General features: G+C 50.5%; 1 protein-coding gene across 2 annotated transcripts in view; it reads left to right on the top strand.

The window, feature by feature from the left end:
• NFATC2 (nuclear factor of activated T cells 2) overlaps nucleotides 1-22,568 on the top strand; it is a 77,518-nt gene that overhangs the window by 5,289 nt on the left and 49,661 nt on the right. For both annotated transcript variants that reach the window (XM_040080158.2, XM_058422735.1), the window contains exons 2-5: nucleotides 2,549-3,575; nucleotides 4,815-4,983; nucleotides 15,300-15,502; nucleotides 17,992-18,164. In XM_040080158.2, the coding sequence (XP_039936092.1) occupies nucleotides 2,549-3,575; nucleotides 4,815-4,983; nucleotides 15,300-15,502; nucleotides 17,992-18,164 (1,572 nt within the window). The remainder of the gene's footprint in view (nucleotides 1-2,548; nucleotides 3,576-4,814; nucleotides 4,984-15,299; nucleotides 15,503-17,991; nucleotides 18,165-22,568) is intronic.

The following is a 22,568-nucleotide window of genomic DNA, read 5'->3' as shown; positions in this document are numbered from 1 at the left end:
GTGGGCAGCGGCGGCCGGGACAGTGATTTCATTGTGCAGCTCTGCGGGGCCGGGAGAGCTCCCCAAAGCCCCTGGCCGGGGATTCTGACCGAGCCGTGCCCGTGAGTCAGGGCTGCAGCCTGTCCCCCGCCCGGCTCTGCCCGGGCACGGCCGCTGTCCCGGGGCAGCGCAGGGTTTGTGCGCGGCCGTGCCCTCCGTGCCGTGCCGGGGAAAGGAAATAGCGGCGCTGCACAGGAGCCCTGGGGGTTTGCTCGGCCGGGGGCTGTGTCCCGGGGGCAGGGGCGGGCTGCGGCTTGCCGTGAGCGTTGTTATTGACACGGGGAACGGGGATCCTGCGGGGCGGCGATGCCGGGGTGAAGTGCTCTCTGAGATGCGGTATTTCAGCGCTAAGCAAAGAAAGTGTAGGCTGTGTGAAGCCAGATTTTTGACGGGCTGTCACTGCGGGTGAGGGGTGTGTTTGTTTTTCAGCAGACTTTTCAAATTCCACGTGCGCGTACAAATACGTTTGCTTTTCCCGTACCCCTCGACATGAACCTGCGGCCACTGGCTTTGCTGCTCGGTGTCTTGAGTTTTGGTTCTGCGCCTGGCACAGATAATTCGGTTTCACGTGTGCGGTGGCGCAGAAAGCTGCGGATGTGCTGCATGGGCAGCTGGAAGGCTCACCCCTTCCTTGAGGCGAAGCCCGGAGAGGTTTCCTGCTCCTGCTGCTCACTGCACAAACCCTGCCTCCAGCCTGGCATCCATCCTGGCTCTGCTTGGTGCTGGTTTTGCCCCTGGCACCAGCCGGGCTCGGCGTGGCTCTCCCCAGGGCGGTGGGAGCGGTGGCTGCAGGCTGTTGGGGGTGTGTTACTCTGCTCATTCCGGAGACGTGACGAGCTCTGTTCAAAGGGAATCTCAGCAGCAATCTCGAGGCTGGATGTGTCAGACCTGAGTGACGGGGATGACACACTGCTCCTGAGCGCCAAAGCTCTGAAATCAACGGCGCTAAAAATACGTTTGGCTCAGAATTCCGTGACTCGTTGCTGTTTTCCTATCCCCAAAACAGCTGTGTGCTGGGATTAAAAGCCAGAGGGAACCTTAAGAAATGTGCGAGCTGGACTGTGCTGTGCAGCTCCCCTCCTGTCCCAGACGTTCTGTGTGTTGGTTTGTTTGCTCGGCTCTTGGGGTTTCCCGCTAAACACGAAGGCTCAGCACTTCCTAAAAATGAACAGAAACCCCCTGAAAATAAGTCAAAATCTCTCTGCATGTAAAAGTTTCGCTAGGAACAACTTCTACTTTTGCAGAAAGCACAGTCAGCTCCTGCCTGCCTTTCTGTGTGATATTTTCTCATGGGAATTGCTGTCTCATGTCATGTAGGAGTTAGAGAAAATACTGGAACAGCAATTTAAATATTCAAATGGAACCCCCTGCCTGTGACACGCACTGATCTGTGCCCAGAGTGAGCAGAGAGTGTGAATTAATCCCAAATTGTGGAGCTGTTTCGGGTATTTCCTGCTGGATACGCTGAAATCCTTAAAAAATATACAAATCCTGGTAATGTTTTGCATGGTTTTTGTGTGATGACAAATATTCTTCAGCTCCAGGCTGGGGCAGCTCCAGGAGCTGATGTCCATGGGAATACCTGCCGTGACTCTGCTCTCTGGGATGCCACTGCACACCCCTGGGTGTGACTGGAACTGGGCTCAGCAGTGCTGGTGGGAGTTCTGCAACCCGGGGATAGTTTCCAAAATGGGAATCTCTGAAAATGGAGGATTTTTGGTACCAGCAGAGAGAGGGTTCTACTGAACTTGTTACTGTGTATTTTACAGTCCCTGTCTGAAGATGTTCCTGGGGCTGAAATTGGAATGTGAGTGCCCTTAACCACAGGGCTGGATTCTTTCTCTCTCCCTCTGTTTTCTAACAAATATTTGTGAATGTGTTTTCTGACTCACACGAAACCTGTCACCAAACTTGGTGTCGTGATACAGAGCCAAACAAATCATCACACAGAATAGACTTTTCAGTTTAAGAGTTTGAGCTCAGCTTTGGACCGATGAGCCTTTCCTGGCTGGGTTTGGCTGTGTAGGGAAGGTGTTTCTCCCTTCTCCAAAAGCTGTTCCCGAACATTTGGTTTTATGCAGACCTGGTTGGAAGCGATTTTGTGATGTGCTGGTTTCAGTCCAGCTCCCAGCTGGCAAAATGTGACCAAAGCCAGAGCACCCGAGGTGTCGCTAAGGGGTGTCCTTGGGGGAGGGCAGCCCTGCCGTGGGCAGAGGGGCTGACACACTGCTCACCTGTCCAGGTGATCCCTCAGGTGAGGCTCAGGCGGCAGGAGCCCGGCTGGAGGCGTTTGCAGTGCTCCTGTCCGTGCTGCACCTGCCCTGAGCACTTGAGCTTCCCTGGCTCTTAATCCAGTACTTCTCACAGGCACTAACTGTAGTTAAAAAGAATTAAATAATAAGCTAATAACCAGATCACAACCAGTTTATAAGTATGCATTTTATTAATCCATGATTGCTCAGCTTCTGTAACAATATTTACAGTCTTAAAGAGACCCTTCTTTTTCCAGAAGAACCGACTCCACATAAAACCAACAGCCCACCCTCTGGAGTTACATACGCTCATGATGTCTTGGACTGTGGCCTCAAGCCATGCCCCCTGCCTTTTTCTAGCCTTTCTGCAGATCCCATGGGCAGATATGGACAGCCAGATAGCATAGGGCCAACACCTACACACCCTGCCAGCGCTGCAGGGGCCTCTGCTCCGAGCCCTAGGATTGAAATAACTCCATATCATGAACTGATTCACTCGGGGGGGCCCTTCCGCGGCAGAGACACAGATGTTCTTTTGGTAGAACATCAGTCAAACTCAGCCACCACTAGCCCGAGGGTTACCCTGCCTGTCCCTGGCTTTGAGGGCTACAGAGAACCACTGTGTCTGAGCCCAGCTAGTAGCGGCTCCTCTGCAAGTTTCATTTCAGAGACAAATGTATCTCCTTGCACATCACCATGTGTTTCACCAAATAATGGTCCTAGTGATGACCTTTGTCCACAGTTTCAAAACATCCATACTCATTATTCTCCTAGAACCTCTCCAATAATGTCACCACGAACAAGCACCACGGAGGAAGCCTGCTTGGGACGCCATTCACCATCACCCTGTCCCAACTCAAGGTCTTCATCACCAGGTGCAAAACGGAGGTACTCTTGCACTGAGCTCTACAGCACTCAGCTGCCTTCCACCTCTCCTCGGCACTCACGGACCCCCTCTCCACAGCCCTCTCCTTGCATCCCCCCGAGAGAAGACACCTCTGCAGTTACTTACACGCAGTTGGCCAGCGCTCCCCTTCCCATGGATGCTATGAGCAGCCTTCCTACGGATCCTTCCTGCGGTGTCCCCACGAAAATCTGGAAAACCAGCCCCGATCCTTCGTCCATGTCTTCCCACAAAAACAGCATTCCGTGTCACGTCTTTCAGACCGTTGACTTCCACGGGCCTTGTGAGCAGGAGGACAGGAGAAACTCAGCCCCAGAATCCATTCTGTTGGTTCCTCCATCCTGGACAAAGCAGCTGGTGCCCGCAATACCGATCTGCAGGTACGTAATCCTTCGGGGTGTGTTGTCCCTGGTTTTCCATGGTTTGGTGTCCTCTGCCATGGCTGATGATCCTTAGGGAGTGTTTTCTTGGGCAGGTCCTGCTGCAGACCAGAGCTGAGTGATCAGGGACTGAGCACTGGTTAATGGGAGCCTGGTCCATTAGGATTCTGAGATTAAAAACTCAGTGTTTTGAAGAAACGTCACCAAAGAGGTTCATTGATAGCACAGCACACTACAAATTCAAATTTCCAAATTATTTGTCTGAATAGCAGACTGCAGACAGTCTTTGACAAAGGCCGAACACACTGGTGCCATCCTGCTGCTCTTAAAATGGTGGGATTGCTTTTGTAAAGTCACTCACAAATTTCCGTCACGGATGAAAATGCTTTAAACAACTCTGATTCAGAGCAGAGCTCACTGCTGCAGGTCAGACCGAGCATTCCGTCCACTCCAGTGACTTAGCGTTGGTTGTTAATTTGTCAGTTGTGCCTTAGCCCAAATCTCAGCCCTCTGTTGTCTGGCTGTGTGGCATCTGCCAGGACCGAGGGTGTGACTCGGCTCCCGGGCCCTGCTGGCACCCTGTCAGTGCCATCCCGCTGGCACCGAGCTTGTCCCCACGCCGACGTTATCCCAGGGTGTTCCTGACCTGCTAAACACGAGCTGTGAGTGAAAGAGCACAGGCTGTGACTTCCCTTGGCTTGTCAGACCGGTCCTGGCAGCAGCCTGTACTCACAGAGTGAGAGTGGTTTAAAATCCACTGCAGCGTATTCATTTCATGTCATAAACCCTTATGTATTTGCGTAGCAGGAAAACTAGTACCAGGTAAGAATAGTTAGCATTTTATTGGTGTGCATTTTAATATTTATGGAAATCATAACTGTTAATTTACACAACTGGTAGGTAATGGCAAATGGAGTTGATATTTCACAATACTTATTTTGTGATCCAAGTTGGAGACACCCAGCAGGAGCTAGATAAAAGAGGGGGATCTCTGAAAACAGAAACATCTTATTCTCTTCTGCAAGGAGGTGGAAATTGTCACAGAAATTGTCACAGAAATTGTCATCTCCTCAGCAGAGCTTGCAGTCAAACTCGAGCAGTTCAGCATAACCTCACGGGAACTCACAGCAGACACCTATAAATGCTTCAGTGGGGCACCGGGAGGAAGGAGGGATCAGGGCTTTGAGAAACCACCTTCTCAGGAGTTTCCCTGGTGTTATCTCTCTCTGTGTGTCCCAGCTTGCCTGTGCAGTCTCTCCCACCCCTGGAGTGGCCCCTGTCCAGCCAGTCTGGCTCGTACGAGCTGCGGATCGAGGTGCAGCCCAAGCCCCACCACCGCGCGCACTACGAGACCGAGGGCAGCCGCGGCGCCGTCAAGGCTCCCACCGGGGGCCACCCCGTGGTCCAGGTAAGGCAGTGGGGATCTCCCTGAAGGGAAGAGGGGGGCAGGTTCACCTCTGAAATGCTTGCTGGGGGCTGTCCCTGAAAGAGGAGCACCCCTGTGTGCTTTTGGATGTGCTTAAAGGGTCTTGGCTGAGGCGCGGTGAGGCGCAGCGCTTGGGGGAGGTTGGTTTGGATTGGCTTCTGAAAGCTCAGAAAGGTGGGACGACGCACTTGCTGCCTTTTCTGGGCTGTGTAAACCTCGTGTGATCTCCTGATGGCTGTCATAAGGTGCCGGGGAAGTCACTGCTGAAACAAGCGAGCAGAATTCAGGCTGCCAGTGGTGGAGGGAACGAATTCGTCCCTTTGCTGACCTGAGAGGTGAATGAGCTGAAGCTTTCTTCTGTTTGGAGTGTGAGCAGCTTTTCCTTCACCTTTCAAAGGGTGGTATAAAATTCTGGCTGAGTAGCTGCAGTGTAGCCGAGGGGGGGCACATCAGTCATTTCCCTCATTTCCCCTGTTTTCAGCCCACGTTTCCTGAAGGAAAGCCAAAGCCAGGCTGGGGTCGGGGCTGTGCTGTGTCAGTGGGAGAGCGCTGGAATGATGTGTGGAACCTGAACAGGTCAGCCACAGCTACAGCCTCCACTAAACAAAGCTGGGCCGCATCCCCCAGATGTTCCTGGCACACCCAGGGCACGCAGGAACCAGGAAAACATTAACATTTATGCGTAATTTCAAGCATGCGATCAATACCGCTAATTTCACTGGGTTGATTTGCGCTTAACTTCAAACACATGTTCAATATTCCCCTGCAGGCTCACCCCCTTTTAAAATCAAGCCATGAATTGTTAAATCAATGAATTTGTTTGCTTTGATGGAGCTGGACTTGCATGTACGGGCTGGGTATTTGAGTCAATGGTGCAGGGTAATGTTAAACACCAGTCACATTTGCCATACCTCAGTCATGCGGGCTCTTTGCTTTGGGCCTGACGAGCTCGTAGCCTCCTGTGGTGTGTTTGAAGCTACCTAGAGGCAGGAATGATACCAATCAGCACTTGCTCCTTTCTCAGTTAGCTTGCAGCTGCAGTATCACTTACCTTCCCGAGGTATTCCTATCAACAGGGTCCTTACTGCCATGAAGGAGTTTCTTGTGACATGGGGAAATAGAACTTGTTTCCTTCCTGCAATCAGTACCAATCAAAGAGGCATTTATATTTTCTGTTGAAGACAGGAACCAATATTGCTAGTGTTATCATCATTTGCCATCAAGCTTCAGGATCTAAAACTATAAATTCAAATGTCCACTTCAGTTCCCCTAGCAGATGTGCCTTTGCACAGCTGTGCCTGCATCTGGGGAAAATATGGACAGCTTCTTCCTGAAGGTTTATTGTAAAGCTGGAAGCATTTGTTGAATTTGTGTTCACTTGAACATAACCAGGTTCGTATGGATGCCAAGCAATGAGATAGTTGCACCTGTGTGGTTTATGACATCCCAGGCTGGGGGAAGCTAGTCAAATCCAGAGTTTTCATGTCAGAAGTTGTTTGGCTTCAGGGGATCTTTTTTTTTCCTCTCCTTCTTTCCTCTCGGTGAAGTTTAACTTTTGTGTTCTTGTCAGATGCTAAGAGAGTATTTTTCTAAAATACAATCTCTTTTGAAACAAATCTGATTTGAAAAAGAGCCTTCAATTAACCCTCCATGTGACTAATTACCCAGCTGAACCTGCTGGCAGAAGAGATCTCGGCTGGTTTTCGCAGCAAGGTGTTGGGTGCATTATTTCTTTTTGGCAAGTGCATTTTGCCTGCAGATTTCTTCTTCTGGGTGCTCTAAAGCTACAGACCAGCAGATCTCATATCCTCCAAGCCTTATCTTGTGGTTTATCTTTCTGATGCTGCTTCCTCTTCCTCACGTGTCAAGCCCCGAGAGTTTGTGCTCAAGGCTCTGCACCAGTTGTGCACTCCAAGCATGGCAGGAGAAGAGTCTGGCTGATCAGAGCCTCTGGGAAGAGCCTCTGGAGCAGGTGGGATGGGACATTGGCTGTGCCAGGAGCAGCGGGAGAAGCCTTGGAATGTTCACGTGTCTGATTGCAGGGCCGTGGAGAAGCACAGGCTCCCAGCTCAGGTGTTTGAGTTGCTCTTGGGAGGAGCCCACAGCTTGTGTTAACTGTGGAGAAACTCAGGTTTCAGGGATGTGAGTATCCCCTGGACGTTAAGGTGCTGAGAATAGCTAGGAGATCCTTTGTGGCGAGGACAAAGCTGCAGTTTCCGTGCTCCTTCCATCCTGCAGGTGCCCCGGTCACTGAGACCACAGAGGAGGGGGAGGCGCCTTTGGTTCCCAAATCTTTTTTCCCAGAGCTGCTTATTTATTCCCACAGCTGCTGCAGTCCAGGCTGTGGGAGAGCCTGTCCAGTAGGAACGGCAGCGCTGCTCCTGTGCAGAGATCCCGTGGATGTGAGTGGGGTAGAGGCGGCACTGCAAACACAAACCTGGAGTGCAGAGGCAGAGGTTCAACCCGTGACCCAGCAGTTTCCCCTGGTGCAACATCCAGATGCAGAGCAGGGCTCAGGTGAGGGCAGGGGGAGGCACAGGGACCCCCAGCCCACCCAGCCCTGCGTGCCAGGCTCCTCCTGCCTTCACCTCTCTAGAGCAGGAAAGCTGTGCAGAGAGGGGCTCCTGTTCAGCACAGCCTGCCCGACATTCCCCTGGGTTTTAACTTTTAGAATTGTGGTGACTTTCACTGCCTCTTTTCATTTTTCTTATTAAAAAGAAGCTGGAATGGCGGAGTTGTTAGTGGAGCTCACAGGAGCTGCTTTACAATAACAAACGTATGTTCCACTTTCCTTTTATATTTGAATTTTGCCGTCTGTGTTTTCTTGTGGTTTCGCAGTCAAAGGAGACATTGTTTCTTAGCCCGGGCTTCCCATGGGGCTCTGACTTTTAACTGTATGTGACTTCCAACATTCGGCTAATTCATTGGTGTGTCAGTGAAACCAGAGCCTTTGATGGAAACTCAAACCCAAATCACGGCTCGATGGGGTGATTCGCACTCTCACACGTGGGGCCGGGCTGGAGCCGCTGCTGCTGCAACCCCAGCCAGCCTGCCCAGGGGGATTTGCTGCCGAGGGCACATCCCAGCCGTTGAGTTTGTCCTTTTCCCCTCCTTCCCGAGGCCCCTGTGCAGGGAAGGGTAAGGCCAGGCAGTGCTGGACCCGGCTGGTGCTGCACAACATCTTTGTGTCGCTCTCGTGGCCATCACTTCCCTGCTCTGGGGCTGAGCCTGGCCCCAGCAGCGTGTGACAAAGCACCTGCACCTTTCACACCTGATTTACCGCACGACTACAGGGCTTGTTTGCACAGTGCCATCGTTGTAGGGGCCTCTTGAGCTTTGAGCTCTCTGCCGGGGATTTATTGACTGACTGCTGTTCCATGTTGATGTGCAGTGGCCAAACCAGAGATGTTAGCTGCGCTGGGAAATTCTCTTCAGAGCTCATATGCCACCAAATGTAAGGGTAGGTCGGCAGCCCTCACGCTGTGCTGCAGGCATGGCAAGAATTCTGAAGCAGAGGTGAATTAAAAGCTCTCACTGAAACTTTGGAGCCTAATTCAGAATACCTTGCTTTTGATGGAGAGGAGCTTAGGCAGAGGTGAGGGGACGCAGCGTGTGCCAGCTGGTTTGAGGGGGATGCCTGTGCTGTGCAGGTTTTGTGGGTTAGGAATACTCCTGCATGAGGCAGACGCAAGGTTTAGCTATTCTTCTCTGTAGGTTCTCACTGCAGGACTCTGCGTGGGGGGATCAGTGTGCTGTAAAACAAAGCTGGAATTTCTCCTGTGTGTCCCAGACGCGGGAACTTCCAGCACAGACCTCTCCCCGTTCAGGGCGTGCTGGAGTGTCTGCAGTTCACACAGGGCGGGCAGTGTCCTGTAACTCACACCTGAGCTCTCTGCTCGTGCCTTCCCTGCCCAGCTGAGCTCCAGTTCTCCCCTGCTCTCCCAAGACTGATGTCTGTGCAGCTGGAAGTGCCCCGTGCCGGGTGAGGGCTCCCACCCAGGTCTCCTGTGTCGTGGGGTGTGTCCTGCTCACCTGGGCTCAGGGTGTTCAGGACTCCTCCTGCCTGCTGCAGCTCAGGGAAAATTATCTGGGGTCTTGATTTCATTCTGAAACAACTGTTGAACCCTGATGCTTCCACCAGACCCGAGTTGTTCTCTCTAACCATGCCTCATGTTGTGGGTTTCAGCATGAAAGAAACTGGGGAGGAGGGAGGTCCCTGAGGCTCACTATTTTTTTTTTTTTTTCTTTTTTTTTTTTTTTTTTCTCTCGTGCTGGGGAGGTTTAGCTCTTTTGTCGTGAGCGTGCATGGAAGTGCTGTAATGACACAGTTGGTTTTCTTGGCCAGCTGTGAAAATGAGATCTCCAAATCCTCCTCCCTGTACATGTGCACTGGACAGATGCATTTTCTTTAAACCTGTCACCTGGGATAGTCAAAGCATCCTGAAAACAGGATCAGCTCTTCACAGGGGCAGGGAAACTGAAGCCCAGAGAGGAAACAACTTGCTTCCACTGCGGTGTGAGGTCAGTCAGGAGCAAACCCTCCCGACTGCTTTCTCCCCAGAGCTGCTGTCTCTGTCCCAGACCGGCATTAATCCCATGTGAAAGCAGAAATCCCAGTAAGACACTGGGAGTCTGGTTGTTATTTACTGTAAGGACCAGCAGAGCGAGATTCAGCCCTTGGAATTTTGACTAAGCTGTCACCAAAATGAGAAACACTTCAAACTGAGTATCATTAAAAAATCATAATTTAGCAGAATCAGATGTTCAAAGGATTGTGTTCAGAGGCCTTCTTAGACAGCTTTGGTAAGGAGCAGAAGGAACTAAGGCAAATATTTCCTTCTGGTTTGCGTTCTTTTGCAGTGTCCCAAGTACATTAAATTGAACAAAAACATCTGAGAAGATTCGGCTTTGTTGCTCAATGTCAGCTCTAACTGAAGCAGGCAGAGGAGCTGCCACATGATGCAGCGGCTGGACGAGGTCTTTGTTGAATTCCTGACAGTTATTGATACGCCACTCTCCCCGAGACAATGCACTGACATTTTCCATCTCGCTGCGAGTATTGTTGAGCAAAGACCTCCCCCCCCCCAAAAAAAAATCCTTGACATCGCTGCAGTCAGCGGGTATTAACGATGGGGATTAACGATCAAACCCGAGGCTGGGGGGACACGAACGGGGCTGTTGGCCCAGAGCATCATCTCGGAGGGTGTGGGGGGCCCGCGGAGCAGCTGGCGGTGCGGCAGGGCTTTGGAGAACCGCGGCGCAGGAAGGCGGCGGCGCAGCCCCGGCTCGCCGAGCAGCGCCGCTTATCTCCGACAGAGCAGCAGGAAGGGCAGCAGCGGGAGGAAGCGATTTCTCACCGCTTTTTGTGCTCGTTTCTCCTTAAATGCCGCTCGCCGGGCTCTGCTTTGCCGCTTGTGGCCGCCGGCCGGGATGGTCCGTGCGGATCCGCCGGGCTGAACGCACGCGTGAACACGCCAGGGACTTCCAGGGGACACGGGAGTGATGCACAGCCCCCGACCAAAGCCGTGGTGCCCTGAGCAGACCAAACCCCCAAGCCTACAGAATGGATTCCCCACATTTATATTTTCCTCCTGGCCTCGGCTTGCGTTGTCTAGACAGGAAGGTGCTTTCTAGATGCAGCTTTGTCCATCGCAGGGAGAAAGACCTAAATGATTTACTGTAAGGACCAGCAGAGCAAGTGAGATTCAGCCCTTGGAATTTTGACTAACCTGTCACCAAAATAAGGAACACTTAAAATTCGAGCATCGTTAAAAAAATCCTAATTTAGCAGAATCAGATGTGCAAAGGATTTTGTTTAGAGGCCTTTTTAGACAGCCTTGGTAAGGAGCAGAAGGAGCTAAGGCAAAGATTTCCTTCTGGTTTGCGTTCTTTTGCAGTGCTCTGTTGGGGTGAATGGGAAATAAATTATTCCCTTGTACTCTCTGGAGCAGTCAGCCTCACACAGGGTCTTACTGGGGCTCTTCAAAGAGCTGAAACCAGTCAGATTTTGCAGATCCTGCTGCTTTCGTGGTGCAAAAAGCACTGCACGGAGGCTTTTGATGTGCAACAGCTAAACCAGAAATCCCCAAGAAAATTTGGCTCTGCAGCCCAGCGGTGAAAAGGCAAAGCTTGCAATACTGCTGGGACCTGAGGTGCTGCAGCTGCTGAGTGGTGCCTGGAGTGCCAGCCTGGGGTGCTTGCAGGATGGTGTCAGCATTCCCTGCAGCAGGGCACGGCCACCACGGCTTTCTCACTGGGCTTTGGCTGCTCGTCCCCTGCAGGACCTGGGAAATCACTGCCCCTCTCTGGCCTGGCTTCTGGGTAAGAACAACAACAAAAAAATCTTATTATTTTCCTATGAATCTCTCTTTTTCCTGCTAATAATGTAATTCTGCATAAATTATAATAATATCTGAATTCGAGAAAGCATATCCCAGACTGAAAGATGTAAATTTCAAAACTGCACTGAATTCCCCCTGTACGGATATGTTGTATCTATAGGTGATCACCTGCAGAATCTTTAAAGAATTTGCCTTGCTTTCTGGCTCTGCTGTCAATGTATCCCTTGATTTTAGCACAGTTAAACAGCGTTGCAGCCTTCACCTGTGCAGAGATTTGCTCTTTGTGCAGCACAGCAAAGGTGACCCTGTGTCTCACATCCCCCAGCCAGGGGCACGGCCAGCACTGGGTTTGGGTCCTCTCAGCACTGGGGAGGGAATGGTTTAGAAGAGAATTAACAACTCTGGCTTGAAGTGCTGTGTATTTGGAGCTGGGGTCTCACTTTGTGAGGAGACCTGAGTTTTGGAACAGAGCAGGAGGAGAAAAGTGTTTCATGTGCCTGATGTGTGCTCCTGGTGCCAGGGCCATCACAGGGGTGGTGTGGGGTGTGTAACGAGCAAACTCAGCAGCTCAGGGCACATCTGCTCCTTTGGTGCATGCAGAATTACACAGGTGCCTTCCTGAGAGTGCCACTCAACCCCACCCCTTTCCCAGATTTGGCTGGTATTGATCCATGCATGGAGTGCAGAAGGAATTGGATTTCTGCAGAGGTGAGATGATGCTTTTGACCGTGCCACACATTTCCATTCTGTTTAGAAGCCCAATCATAGCAGCAAAGCAAACATGAAAAGTCTCCTTGTTTTCTGAATGATGTTATTTGTTTATCTGCCAAAGTGCTTTGCATTTCCTCAGGTCACAGACCAGCCCATGTCTGGCTGTGTTAATATTGTAAGAGTTAGGCAAAAGCAAAGTTTAAGAAAAATCTTTCAACTGAAAGAAATAGGATCTTAAAGTCCCAAAATAGAGTATGGAAAGGTACACATCATGTCTGGCTTCTCTTTCCCCTTGTGGCAAATGTGACTCAAAGGAGTTGGGTTTTTTCCAGCTCGATCTGTATACAGTTTGGGGGAGTTTTATTGTGAATAGGTCACCTTATAGTACACAAAAATATTTCCTCCCAGAGTTCTGTATTCATAAATCTTTCTTGATCCTCGCTCCCTTGAAACTGAAATGCAGATGATTTAGTTTTCTTCATGGAAAGGAGTGTGAGAAGGAGTGAAGGCACACCTTGGTGTGGGGCTGGTGCTCCCCTGGAAGGGCTTGGAGGGAGCAGCTCTGATGAGCAGAACAACACTGAAACACAGAGATTTTAGAGCAGCTTGGTTGTTGCTAATTTCAAAGTTAGCATTTTAAATCTTCACTTCCCAAAGTTTGTTTAAGGGTCAAATTTATTCCTCCTTTGCTTCTCCAAAGAAAAAGTCAGTGCTTTGGTTAAATATTAAAGCAGCTGCCTGGCATAGTGGAGGTGAGTGTTCATTGACAATCAATCTTTAGTAGTTCAGTTTTAAGAAGAGGCGAATCTCTGAGGCGTAGCTTTGGTGTATTCTTTCATTCTAGCTCACAGTGAATTTTCTCTATAAAAAAGCAGCACAAATACTCTGTCCCTGCTGGGCAGGGGGAGCATCACTCTTCCCTGGTGCAGGTAAAGAGAGAGCTTGTGTGGCATGACCAAAGCTGTGCTAAATTGCTGGTGAAGATGAGTGTAAAACTCTGATTTTAAAGCTCCTGAAGTGTTTCTGTGAGCTATTCACTTGTAGCAAGTGAAAGGCAGATGGAAACACTTATGGTAAATGATCACCTATATTAGCCTTGAAAATGTAATCAGTTAGCTCAAGGATAAACTGTTTTAAATGGGGACACTTTTTAATATATATTTTTTCTCTTTGTATTTGCATTTTATAATGCTGTTCTGATTTTACAATGATGTCATCCCACAGCATTGCCATAACACCATCAATTACAAAAACCTCATCATTTTCTTCCACTGACCAAACAACTGATTTAAGATCTGGTTCTGTGGAGGATCAGGAGGCCTTTTCCTGTGTGTTTTATGCCCCTGGGCCAGCAGATAATACAGACATGGCCATATGAACAGGGAATCAATTCCTCCCTTCTTTAAGTCTGTATGCATTTATACTGCACACACCCACAGCCATGCACATCGTTGGACAACCATGAACAGTTTTGTCTTGGGAACTCACTCTGTACATGAGCAAACGCTACTTAAAATTACTTTTCAAGGTGGCCAGTATTAAACCCTGTGTATGTAGCCAGTTCTGTTACAGCTGCTACTGACTGTGCTCACTGGGGGCAGATTTTCTTTTGTAATTTATTATCTGTCCTCCTCCGTTTCAGTCTCCCACCCATAACTCTGGGATTTTGTTCTGCCAGGACAGAGGGGAGAGCAAAAGCTGCTTTTCTGTCGCTGTAATAACCCCTCCTGTTCCAAGGGATCCTCTCGTTGCTGTAGCTGGGTCCACAAAGAATTACTCTGTCAGGCATGACAATAAACACGCTCAGTACTTAAAAACTGCTCTTCCCCCTCGCCCCTTGTGAAGACAGGATGGCGTTTGGTGATACAATGGCTTTGCACTGAAGGCCAGGGAATGCTGGATTTTGGAAGTCCTGTGCGTAGGGTGAGCTTCTCTGTGGCTCCCAGTGGATCTGGGCTGTGGATCAGCAGGGGCTGATTCCTCCAGCAGTGCCTGTTCCCAGCAGATCTGTCATTCTGGCCTCTGTTGCCTTTCATCTCCCGTAGGCTTTGTCCATTTCTCAATGTGCCCGTGGCTGCCGCTGCTTTTGTCACGTTCCTGGCCGTGCTGTGTCTCCAGCCCCAGCCCTGGCGCTCCGAGCCCGGCTCCCTGCTCCTCCCCTGGCTCCCAGAGCCAGCTGGAAGTTTGCACAGAGCCTCCTGCCCCGTTCCCTCCTCCCCATCTCCAGAAGGCCGGTGCCAGCGAGGTACCGGCGGTGTCGGGGCTGGGCTCTGCAGTTTGCTCTTGCACAACCCCTGCCTAGGGCTTGGTGCCTTCAATGGAGCTATTCACGGAGCTCTTCGTGCCAGCGCAGGCTGCTCGCTTGGCCCTGGCTGCAGGGGTCTCTGGGGCACAGCCCCTGTCTTTGTGTGCCTCCAAAGTGTGTGCTGGATGAGGAGTGATAGCTCTGCAGAGTGAGTGTCGCCTTACATTTGCCATGCTGGAGGAGGGCTGCCAGCGCCGCGTTGATGCTGCATGTGGTCTCCTTCCAGGGGGGAATTAATCCTTCTGTGCAAGGATACCTCCTGCTGACTGGTGAAAAGAAAAAAAAAAAAAAGAAAAAAAAAAAAAAAAAGACCAAAAAAACCCCCCTGGTTTGGCCATGAATACCATTAGCTTAATCTTCTTTTTCTCTGATCTTCCAGTACTCTTTGCTTTGTATGGCTTCATCAAGGTTTTGTATGTGGACAGAGTAATTGAAAACAAATTTAGCATGTCTCAGACCATAAAGTTCCCTTTCAGCTCGATCCCTGGCTATGCGGTAGATAAATGTCTGGTTCTCATTTTTGGTTATGTGAGAAATTTAGAATGGTTTGATTTGTAATTTTGAACGTTAATAAAGAAGGAGAAATTTCCTTGTCTCCTGGTCTGTGGAGGCATTCTGGTTTCCTTGCAGCAAATGGTGGGTTTTTTTAAAAAAAAACAGACAGAAGAGTCTGTGTCCTTGAGGTCTAGAAACCCCAGGCTATAAGGTCGACTAAGACATCCTTGTGCGTCAGTTCCAGACCCAAAATGCCATCTCTACCTGCACAGGTGCTGTTTCAATGTAGGGCAAGAGGAATGGTTGAAGGTGAACCAACAGCTGGGGGGAGGATGCGTTTCAATGGCAGATATCTGCATTCATCTCCACACATCTGCAGATCTCCTTGGTTTCCTGAAGGCACTGCAGGCCCAGTGTGTGACAGCAGATTTTTAATGTCTTGCCAGCTGCACGGGTACATGGAGAACAAACCCCTGGGGCTGCAGATCTTCATTGGCACGGCGGACGAGCGCATCCTGAAGCCCCACGCCTTCTACCAGGTCCATCGCATCACGGGCAAAACCGTCACCACCACCAGCTACGAGAAGATCATTGGCAACACCAAAGTCTTGGAGATCCCCCTGGAACCCAAAAACAACATGAAAGCAACGTAAGTAGATTTCTTTTTATTAGCAAAGTTGGGGTGGATTAAGTTGGCGCTGAAGTTCTTTCTCTTTGGAAAGGAGAAAGAACTAAAAAGAGTAATGATGCCCTGGAGGGAATCCCCTTTCCAGCACTTTGGGATGATTTATGAGGGCAAAAAGGACCCTTGTACAAAGACCCTTTTACAAAAGCAGCTACAAGCACCTGGGTAAAAGCTGCTGGGTGAGTTCCCATCCATCAGGTGACCATGCAGGCACCTCTGCTCTGTGTTGCAGCTTCTGCAGTGACTGTGCTGTAATCACAGAGTGGTTTGGGTTGGAAGGGACCTTAAAGCTCATCCAGTGCCACCCCTGCCATGACAGGGACACCTTCCACCGTCCCAGGGTGCTCCAAGCCCTGTCCAACCTGGCCTTGGGCACTGCCAGGGGTGGGGCATCCAGTGTCTCGCTAATAATCCACCATCCTCACAGTCAGAATGGGTCTGCAGTGCACTCAGGAAAAGAAAGCTGCAACCTCAAATCCTTGTGCTGCAGGGACACAGTGAGGAACAGGGGCAGCACACAGAGGAAAGGTGTGGGATGCATTTTATGACATTTAATGGAATACAAAACATCTCTTCTGAGCTCAGCCAAGTGCTCTGGCCGTGAAATCTCTTGCAATAGGTTAACGGAAAAGCAAGTACAGACACATCTTGTCTGTATTACTCCAGTTTTATGGAGGCAGAGGGATGAAGTGGGCACCAGTCTGAAAACTTCAGGCTTGAATGTGTGCCAGGCATGAGAGTGATTGCTCTGCAGAGGGAAGAGCTGTATCTCCATCCTTCACAGGATCCTGACAAAACTGGCAGAGCAGTTATGTTTTTAAGCCCCCCTACTTCATCACAAAATCCACATTCTTTCTTCATATTTTTTTAGAAAATATACCTCATTCCTAACAAGGAACCCTGGAATAATAAACCCTTGCACATATGCAAGGGCAAGGAGCAGTGTGGGTGTAGGAAGCAGCTTGGGGCTTATACCTCCCCAAATGTGATTTTAATTCATATCAAAAGAAGAGAAATGATGTGTTTTGAGAACTGATATCAAAATGGCAGTGCCTGTTTAATAGCAGTGCTCACTGCCTGCTCTCAGAACTGTTGCTGAGCTTGACAAATAATTGTCACAGTTTCCTAACACAGGCAGGTTTGCAAGGTTACACTGGACTCTGGAGAAGCCAACCTGCACTTACACCAAATACTAAATGGCAATGCTGATTTAAGCAATCCTAATCCTTTCATTGCTGCTCAGCCCCATCCTGCTCCCTGCTCCCTCCCTTTGTGCAGGGACACAGTGAATGGGAGAATGAAGATGTGCTCTGCCAGGCTCTTCCTTGCCGGGGAGCAATGTCCCAGGGCTTTGGAGGATGCCACAGTGAGCCGGGCCAGGCTGCAGAGCCCAGCTGTGGCAGTAGCACCCACCCTGTGCAAAAGGAGGAGAGAGCAGTCTGGTTGCTGCTTCGGAGCTGCATTCCATGTGCCTGGGTGGTGCAGGCAGTGGGGATTCTGTAAGCAGCTGCCTGAGCTGCTGTGATTCCCCGGGGAGCTCCCCTGCCCTGCCCTGCCCTGCCCTGCCCAGGTGTGCCAAGGGCTGCTGAGCACTCCCTGGCTCCTGCCCCAGGCTGGCTTCTGCCTTCTGCACTGCTGTGCTTAGCACTGGGGGAAACAAGGCTTGGGGTTTGAATGCTTGGAGAGCAGCTCCCGCTGTCACCAGAGTGGGGAGAGCTCCAGCAGCATCCCTGGTGCGCTGCACGTCTGGGATTTCTTCCCCTGTAGCTGCAGAAACGGGAGTATCTGGATGCTAACCTGAGCACTTAGAGCTGCTCTTAACCCAGAGGCTGAAGCAAAACCCAAGTGTGGGAAATATGAAAGGTAACAAGGCTTTTAGAAATCTGTGAAAGCAGGCCCCAGAAACAGAAAGAGCAGAAGAATTCACAATTAGCTGCAAAGTTTGAATGTAGGAAAAGTTACAATAGTACAGCAAGCAAAGACATAAAACAATAATCTGAGTCTTAGGTTTGGCTAGGATAGATCTTAGGACCACAGAAAAATATGTTTAGCAAGATAGTAGAAAGTTTTAAGCTTAATAATGGAATATTGTTTATTGTTAATAGCACGCAAGCATTGTTTGAAGCAGGTGTACGTGTGCCTTCAGTGATTGGCTACAACAATTGTCCGTAAGCTTCAGCAATATGTTATTGGCTGGAAAACTTCTAAAATGCCCTGTTAGAAAGAAATCTTTGGCTGCTGCTGGCAGACGTGAGCTGCTGCCATCCTCCAATTGTGTAAAACCCCGTTGAGAGGCTGGTGCCGCAGCGAAGGCTGGAGGAACGCCCGGCAGCGCTCCCGTCCCGTTCGTGCCCGAGGCCCCAGCGCAAAGGGAGCCCCGTGCGTCGTGTTTTTGGGGTTCTTCATGCTGCCCAGAGCAGAGGCGCTGAGCTGGGGCCGCGTGTGTGTTGCAGCATCGACTGCGCCGGGATCCTGAAGCTGCGCAACGCCGACATCGAGCTGCGCAAGGGCGAGACCGACATCGGCCGCAAGAACACGCGCGTGCGCCTCGTGTTCCGCGTGCACATCCCCGAGCCCAGCGGCAGGATCGTGTCCCTGCAGGCCGCCTCCAACCCCATCGAGTGCTGTGAGTACCCCCGGCTGCTCCTGGCCGGCAGGTGTTTGCCTGCTGGGGTTCCGGAAGCTCGGGTTTGGGGGATATCCGTGTACGGTAATGCACGTGGGTCAGGATGGACGTTGGGCGTCGTTGGGTCCTTCCTCTTCGTGTTGGTGAAGTGTGCAAGCTGTCTGCGTCCCTGGCTTCATTTCGGGCGGAGGCACCCTCAGAACTTCTCCACGAGCCAGCGGAGTTTGAATTCAGGCTGGGGCTGCTCCGAGCACCGTGGCCAGTCCTGTGTGCCACAGGGGTGATCAGAGTGCTCTGACTTGAGCTGTGGCAGGAGCACAGCTGGGATGGAGGGACAGCTCTGGTTCTGAGGCTCAGGTGCAGTCTGGTCATTGTTTTTTCGAGCTGTCGGTGCCGAGGGGTGCAGAGCTCAGGAGGCTGAAGCAGGGAAAGCAGGGGTTGTTCTGGTTTTCCCCTGAGGGACAGAAGAAAACCGGCAGTTTTGATTTCTGAAGTGCAAATCCCATAAGTGTGTGAGCTCAGAACCTGCACCTCCCACTCGTTATAGCTGACTGGATCCTGAGAAAGGGAGGCCTGTGATGAGGCCCCCCGTGTCACAGTCATTTCTGGAAGGGCTCTGCCCACTTTACTGGTTCCTGTGCATCCTGTGATGCTTTTTGTTGTTAAATGGTGCCTTTTTGGTGGTTTGGGGATTTCACAAATATATAATGAGCAGTTTTCCTCTGCCTTTGCTGAATGACTCACCCCTTGAGCAGAACCTATCTTGCTATAAGTCATGTGAAGAAAGCCATTGAGTCTCTCATGTGTGAGCTGCATTTATGGAGATGCAGACTTCACTTAGATACAACTGCTTAGAATGACAGGGGCCAGTTCTGGGTGGGAAATCAAACCTCATGAATTACTGATGGCAGCTCTTTAGAAAGCGGCACAAATGAATAAGCTGGGAGAGGGTGATGGCCGTGAACGATCTCTTGGCAGTGTTTCTGGGAAGGTACCAGCCGGCAGAGCGTTTTAGCAGCTGAGTGAAGTCTCTGGGCACCGCGATGGGGAAGGGACAGCAGTGGGAGTAGCCACCACCTCTGTCCGTAGGAAATTGTCCCGTTCCTCTGTGGGAGCAGATGGCTGAAACAATAGTGGCCTCCACCCCAAACGTGTCCCTGCTGAAACAAAGGTCCATCTGCTAAAGGAAGTGCTCAGTGAGGAGCTCCTGGGGTGGGGAAACTCCAGGTGTAACTCCTACACCCTGTGGGCAGGAAACCAGCACCAGCCCAGGGCAGGAGGAGGCTGGGCTGGATCCCGCAGGGAGCCCCACAGATCATCCCCCACCTGCTCAAATTCTCCTCAGGAAAAGCAAGCATGAGCAAGCCAGGCTTTTCTAGGGCCCTTCCACAATGGCACCTTGTATTTGTGCCCATCACTGCGTTTCAAGCAGAAATCCAGGCACGGTTTGCAGGATAAATCACATTTTTCTGAACCGTGTGCACACACCTAATTTGCCTGCGCAGTGACTGCTGTGCCAGAGCCTTGGTTAAGATGTTGAGGCATTTATTCTGAGATGTCTTTGCATCTATGGGTCCTAGGGGCATAAAAAAAGCCAAGAGTGGAGATAGCAGTATAAGTGGCTTATTGTTAGTGGGGTTTTTTTAATATAATTAAAGTATTAAAATGTTGGCTGCATAGAAGACAGCCAAGCTCCTACAAGAAAAAAACGTATTTAATCCCCAAGGAAATACAATAAGAAAGTTTTATTTTTGGGATAGTGGATATACAGGCAGTTTGGAGAGATAAGTTAGGGACTGTGCTTTTCTGAGCTCGAGGAAGCAGGGTTTGAAGTGATCTGGAGTAATGATCACTGCCATTTACTGTGTGTATGTTGCATATTTAGCACTGTTTTTGCATTTCAGTAGCACTTCCTGATCTCAGCCGGGTTCTGGGAAGATCGTTAAAAACATCAGTGGGCTCAGGCAGCGTTAGCAATGCAGCCTAAATCTCACTGGAGTGGCAACCTCAGCTTGTCCCAGACAGCATGCACACACCTTGCAGAGCTCCCAGGCAGTCCCAGCTAAGCTCACGTGCCCTCCCAAGAAGGGACACCGGAGCTGGGGAATTGTTTTCTTCTTGTCCCACCTTCTGTGCTGCTGGGATTCACTTTTTGCTCTTTGTTTTCTGCCTGGTTTGGGTGCTTTTTGAGCTGCCCACCTGAGAACCCTTGTCCCCAGGGACTCTCCTCAGATCCCTCCCGTCTGGTAGCAGTAAGGACATCCCTCTGGGATCCCTTGGCGAGCAGCAGCTCCAGGATCAGGGCCCATTTCCCTTCCCAGGGCTGTCCCTGAGCGCTGTTGCTACCAACAGAGTGTCGGAGCGCTCTCCTCCGCCGGAGCTGATCCCGAGGAAGTCCCTCCGGTGTCAGCAGATCATTAGCTGCACTGAGGCAAGGACTGTGAAATAGCTGCTTTTCAGAGGGCTGTTTGGTTCCACCTCATCTCTGTCACGTTCAGCTCTGTACAGATTTTCGGAGGGGATTTCACAGGTTCAAAGCATCATCCGGAGCGAGTTCCTCCCCAGGCAGCTGTGTGGGAGGACCGAGGGGGTGAGATGTTGTTAAATGATCAGTTGTGCCTTAAAATGCACCTCAGACCCAGGCAAGCCTGCACAGTTCAGCAGGTTTTTTTCTGCTGTTGCCTGTTGATTCATCCTGAAGCCAGTGAGGAGGCAAAGGGGTTTGCAATCCCTCTGCTGATTGTAGCAACAGCCCGTGTCTCAGCCAAGTACAGGAAACCACTCACTCCTAGGTGTGTGCTGGAAAGGTGAGAAAAATCCCTTGTCCCGGTGTCGGTGCACGCTGGCTCAGTGGAGAGGCAGCCAGCCCCACGGGAGCTGTGTGGGATCCAGAGCCCAGTGTCCTGCTTGGCCTGGCTCCCTGCCCCCTCACTGCTCTGTGTGTCCGTCCCTGTCCGTCCCTGTCCATCCCTGCTGGGCAGGGCGGTGCTTTAGGCACGACCCAGCTGCTCTGGGGTGAGCTCTTGCAGGGCTGTGACAGCTGCTGGTGACATTGCAGGTGAGGGCTGACTGAGTTCACCCGTCCCTCCAAACACAGCCACGTGGAAAATCACCCCTGGAGAGGCTGGACGCCTGCAGACCGTTGTTTTTGAGCCATGAGGACGATTCCTGTAACATCAGTTCCATTCCTTTGCCTCTCACCAGGAGCTGGGGCTCATTCCTCGGGGAGTGGGTGGGCTCTGGTGTTACAGGAATTGTTGACACTGGGCTGAGATTTGTCACGACCTCGGGGAGCTCAGGCTGGGTGCCCCAACATCTGCAGCTGTGTCTCCACTCCTCGACTGAAGCATCCTGGAGCAGAGAAGGAGCAGGATGGAATGCAGGGTAGTAGGGCACCTTGTTGTGCTCCACGCTGTCAGCAACCAAGAACTGCTTCATGCAGATGTCTGCGTGTGAGGCTCAGGAGTCTCCTCCACCGTGCCCCAGTTTTTATTCTAATGAACCCTGTTAAACCTTCCCAAAGCCTGTCACGGTTGTTGCTTTGTTGAATCCGTGTTTGCTGACCCTGAGCTGTGCTCATGAATCCCTTAAAATGCAAACTTAAATTGCACTTGGCACGAGAGAAGGGGACTAAAATCTTGTTCTTATAATAGATGTTCCGAGGTGGTAAAAAGGCAAAACAAACAAAACTTATTGCTAAAGAACCGTGTGCCCATCTAGAGGAATTTAAATAGTTTCTATTATTGACTGTATTTTGTTCCATTAAATTGGGTCAAATTTCTTATTTCCCTTTAATCAATTTCCCTGGAAGTTTCCTTTATTTTTCTCTCCTTCTAGTAGATTTTCCCATAATATTAGACAATCTGAGCCTATGATTTGTGACACATTAATAACTACAGAGGAAAGAGCTAGTCATGTAAAAGAATGTTGTCTTGGCAAGGCAGCGAGTGCTTTTCCTCAGCTGGGAGTTGTGCTGCTTGGAACACAGCAGCAGGCAAGAGGGAGCCCTGCTTTAATTCAGATAGAAAAGCAGAAACAAACGGTCTCTTTGCACTTGGGAGATACCTATTTGCAAGTTTAACCATAACCATGATTATTATGGGAGTATCATGGTTTCCAGTTGAATGAAATGGATTTTTTTTCCCCCTTTCATTTCAACTTCAAGACGGTCACGCTGTTGGCTGCAAGTGCAGCTGACAGAAAAACCGATGCTTTCCCTAAAGAACATTTTCTCTCTCTTGAAGCACAGAATGTAAAAGCTAATTCTGACAACATTTGCCGCTTCGAAGGTGCAAACCAAAATATTTCAGTATGTAGAGCCTGAGTCAGAGCGAAGGGGTAAACTCCTGTTTACTTCTTGTCCTCGGTGCTGCTGGTGGTAAAAGCGCCCGGATTGCTGAGCAG

Source organism: Hirundo rustica, chromosome 16 (assembly GCF_015227805.2).
Source record: "Hirundo rustica isolate bHirRus1 chromosome 16, bHirRus1.pri.v3, whole genome shotgun sequence".
In the NCBI taxonomy this organism is placed as follows: Eukaryota; Metazoa; Chordata; class Aves; order Passeriformes; family Hirundinidae; genus Hirundo; species Hirundo rustica.
The sequence above is the reverse complement of the archived record's forward strand: the minus strand, read 5'-3'. Positions and strand labels throughout refer to the sequence as shown.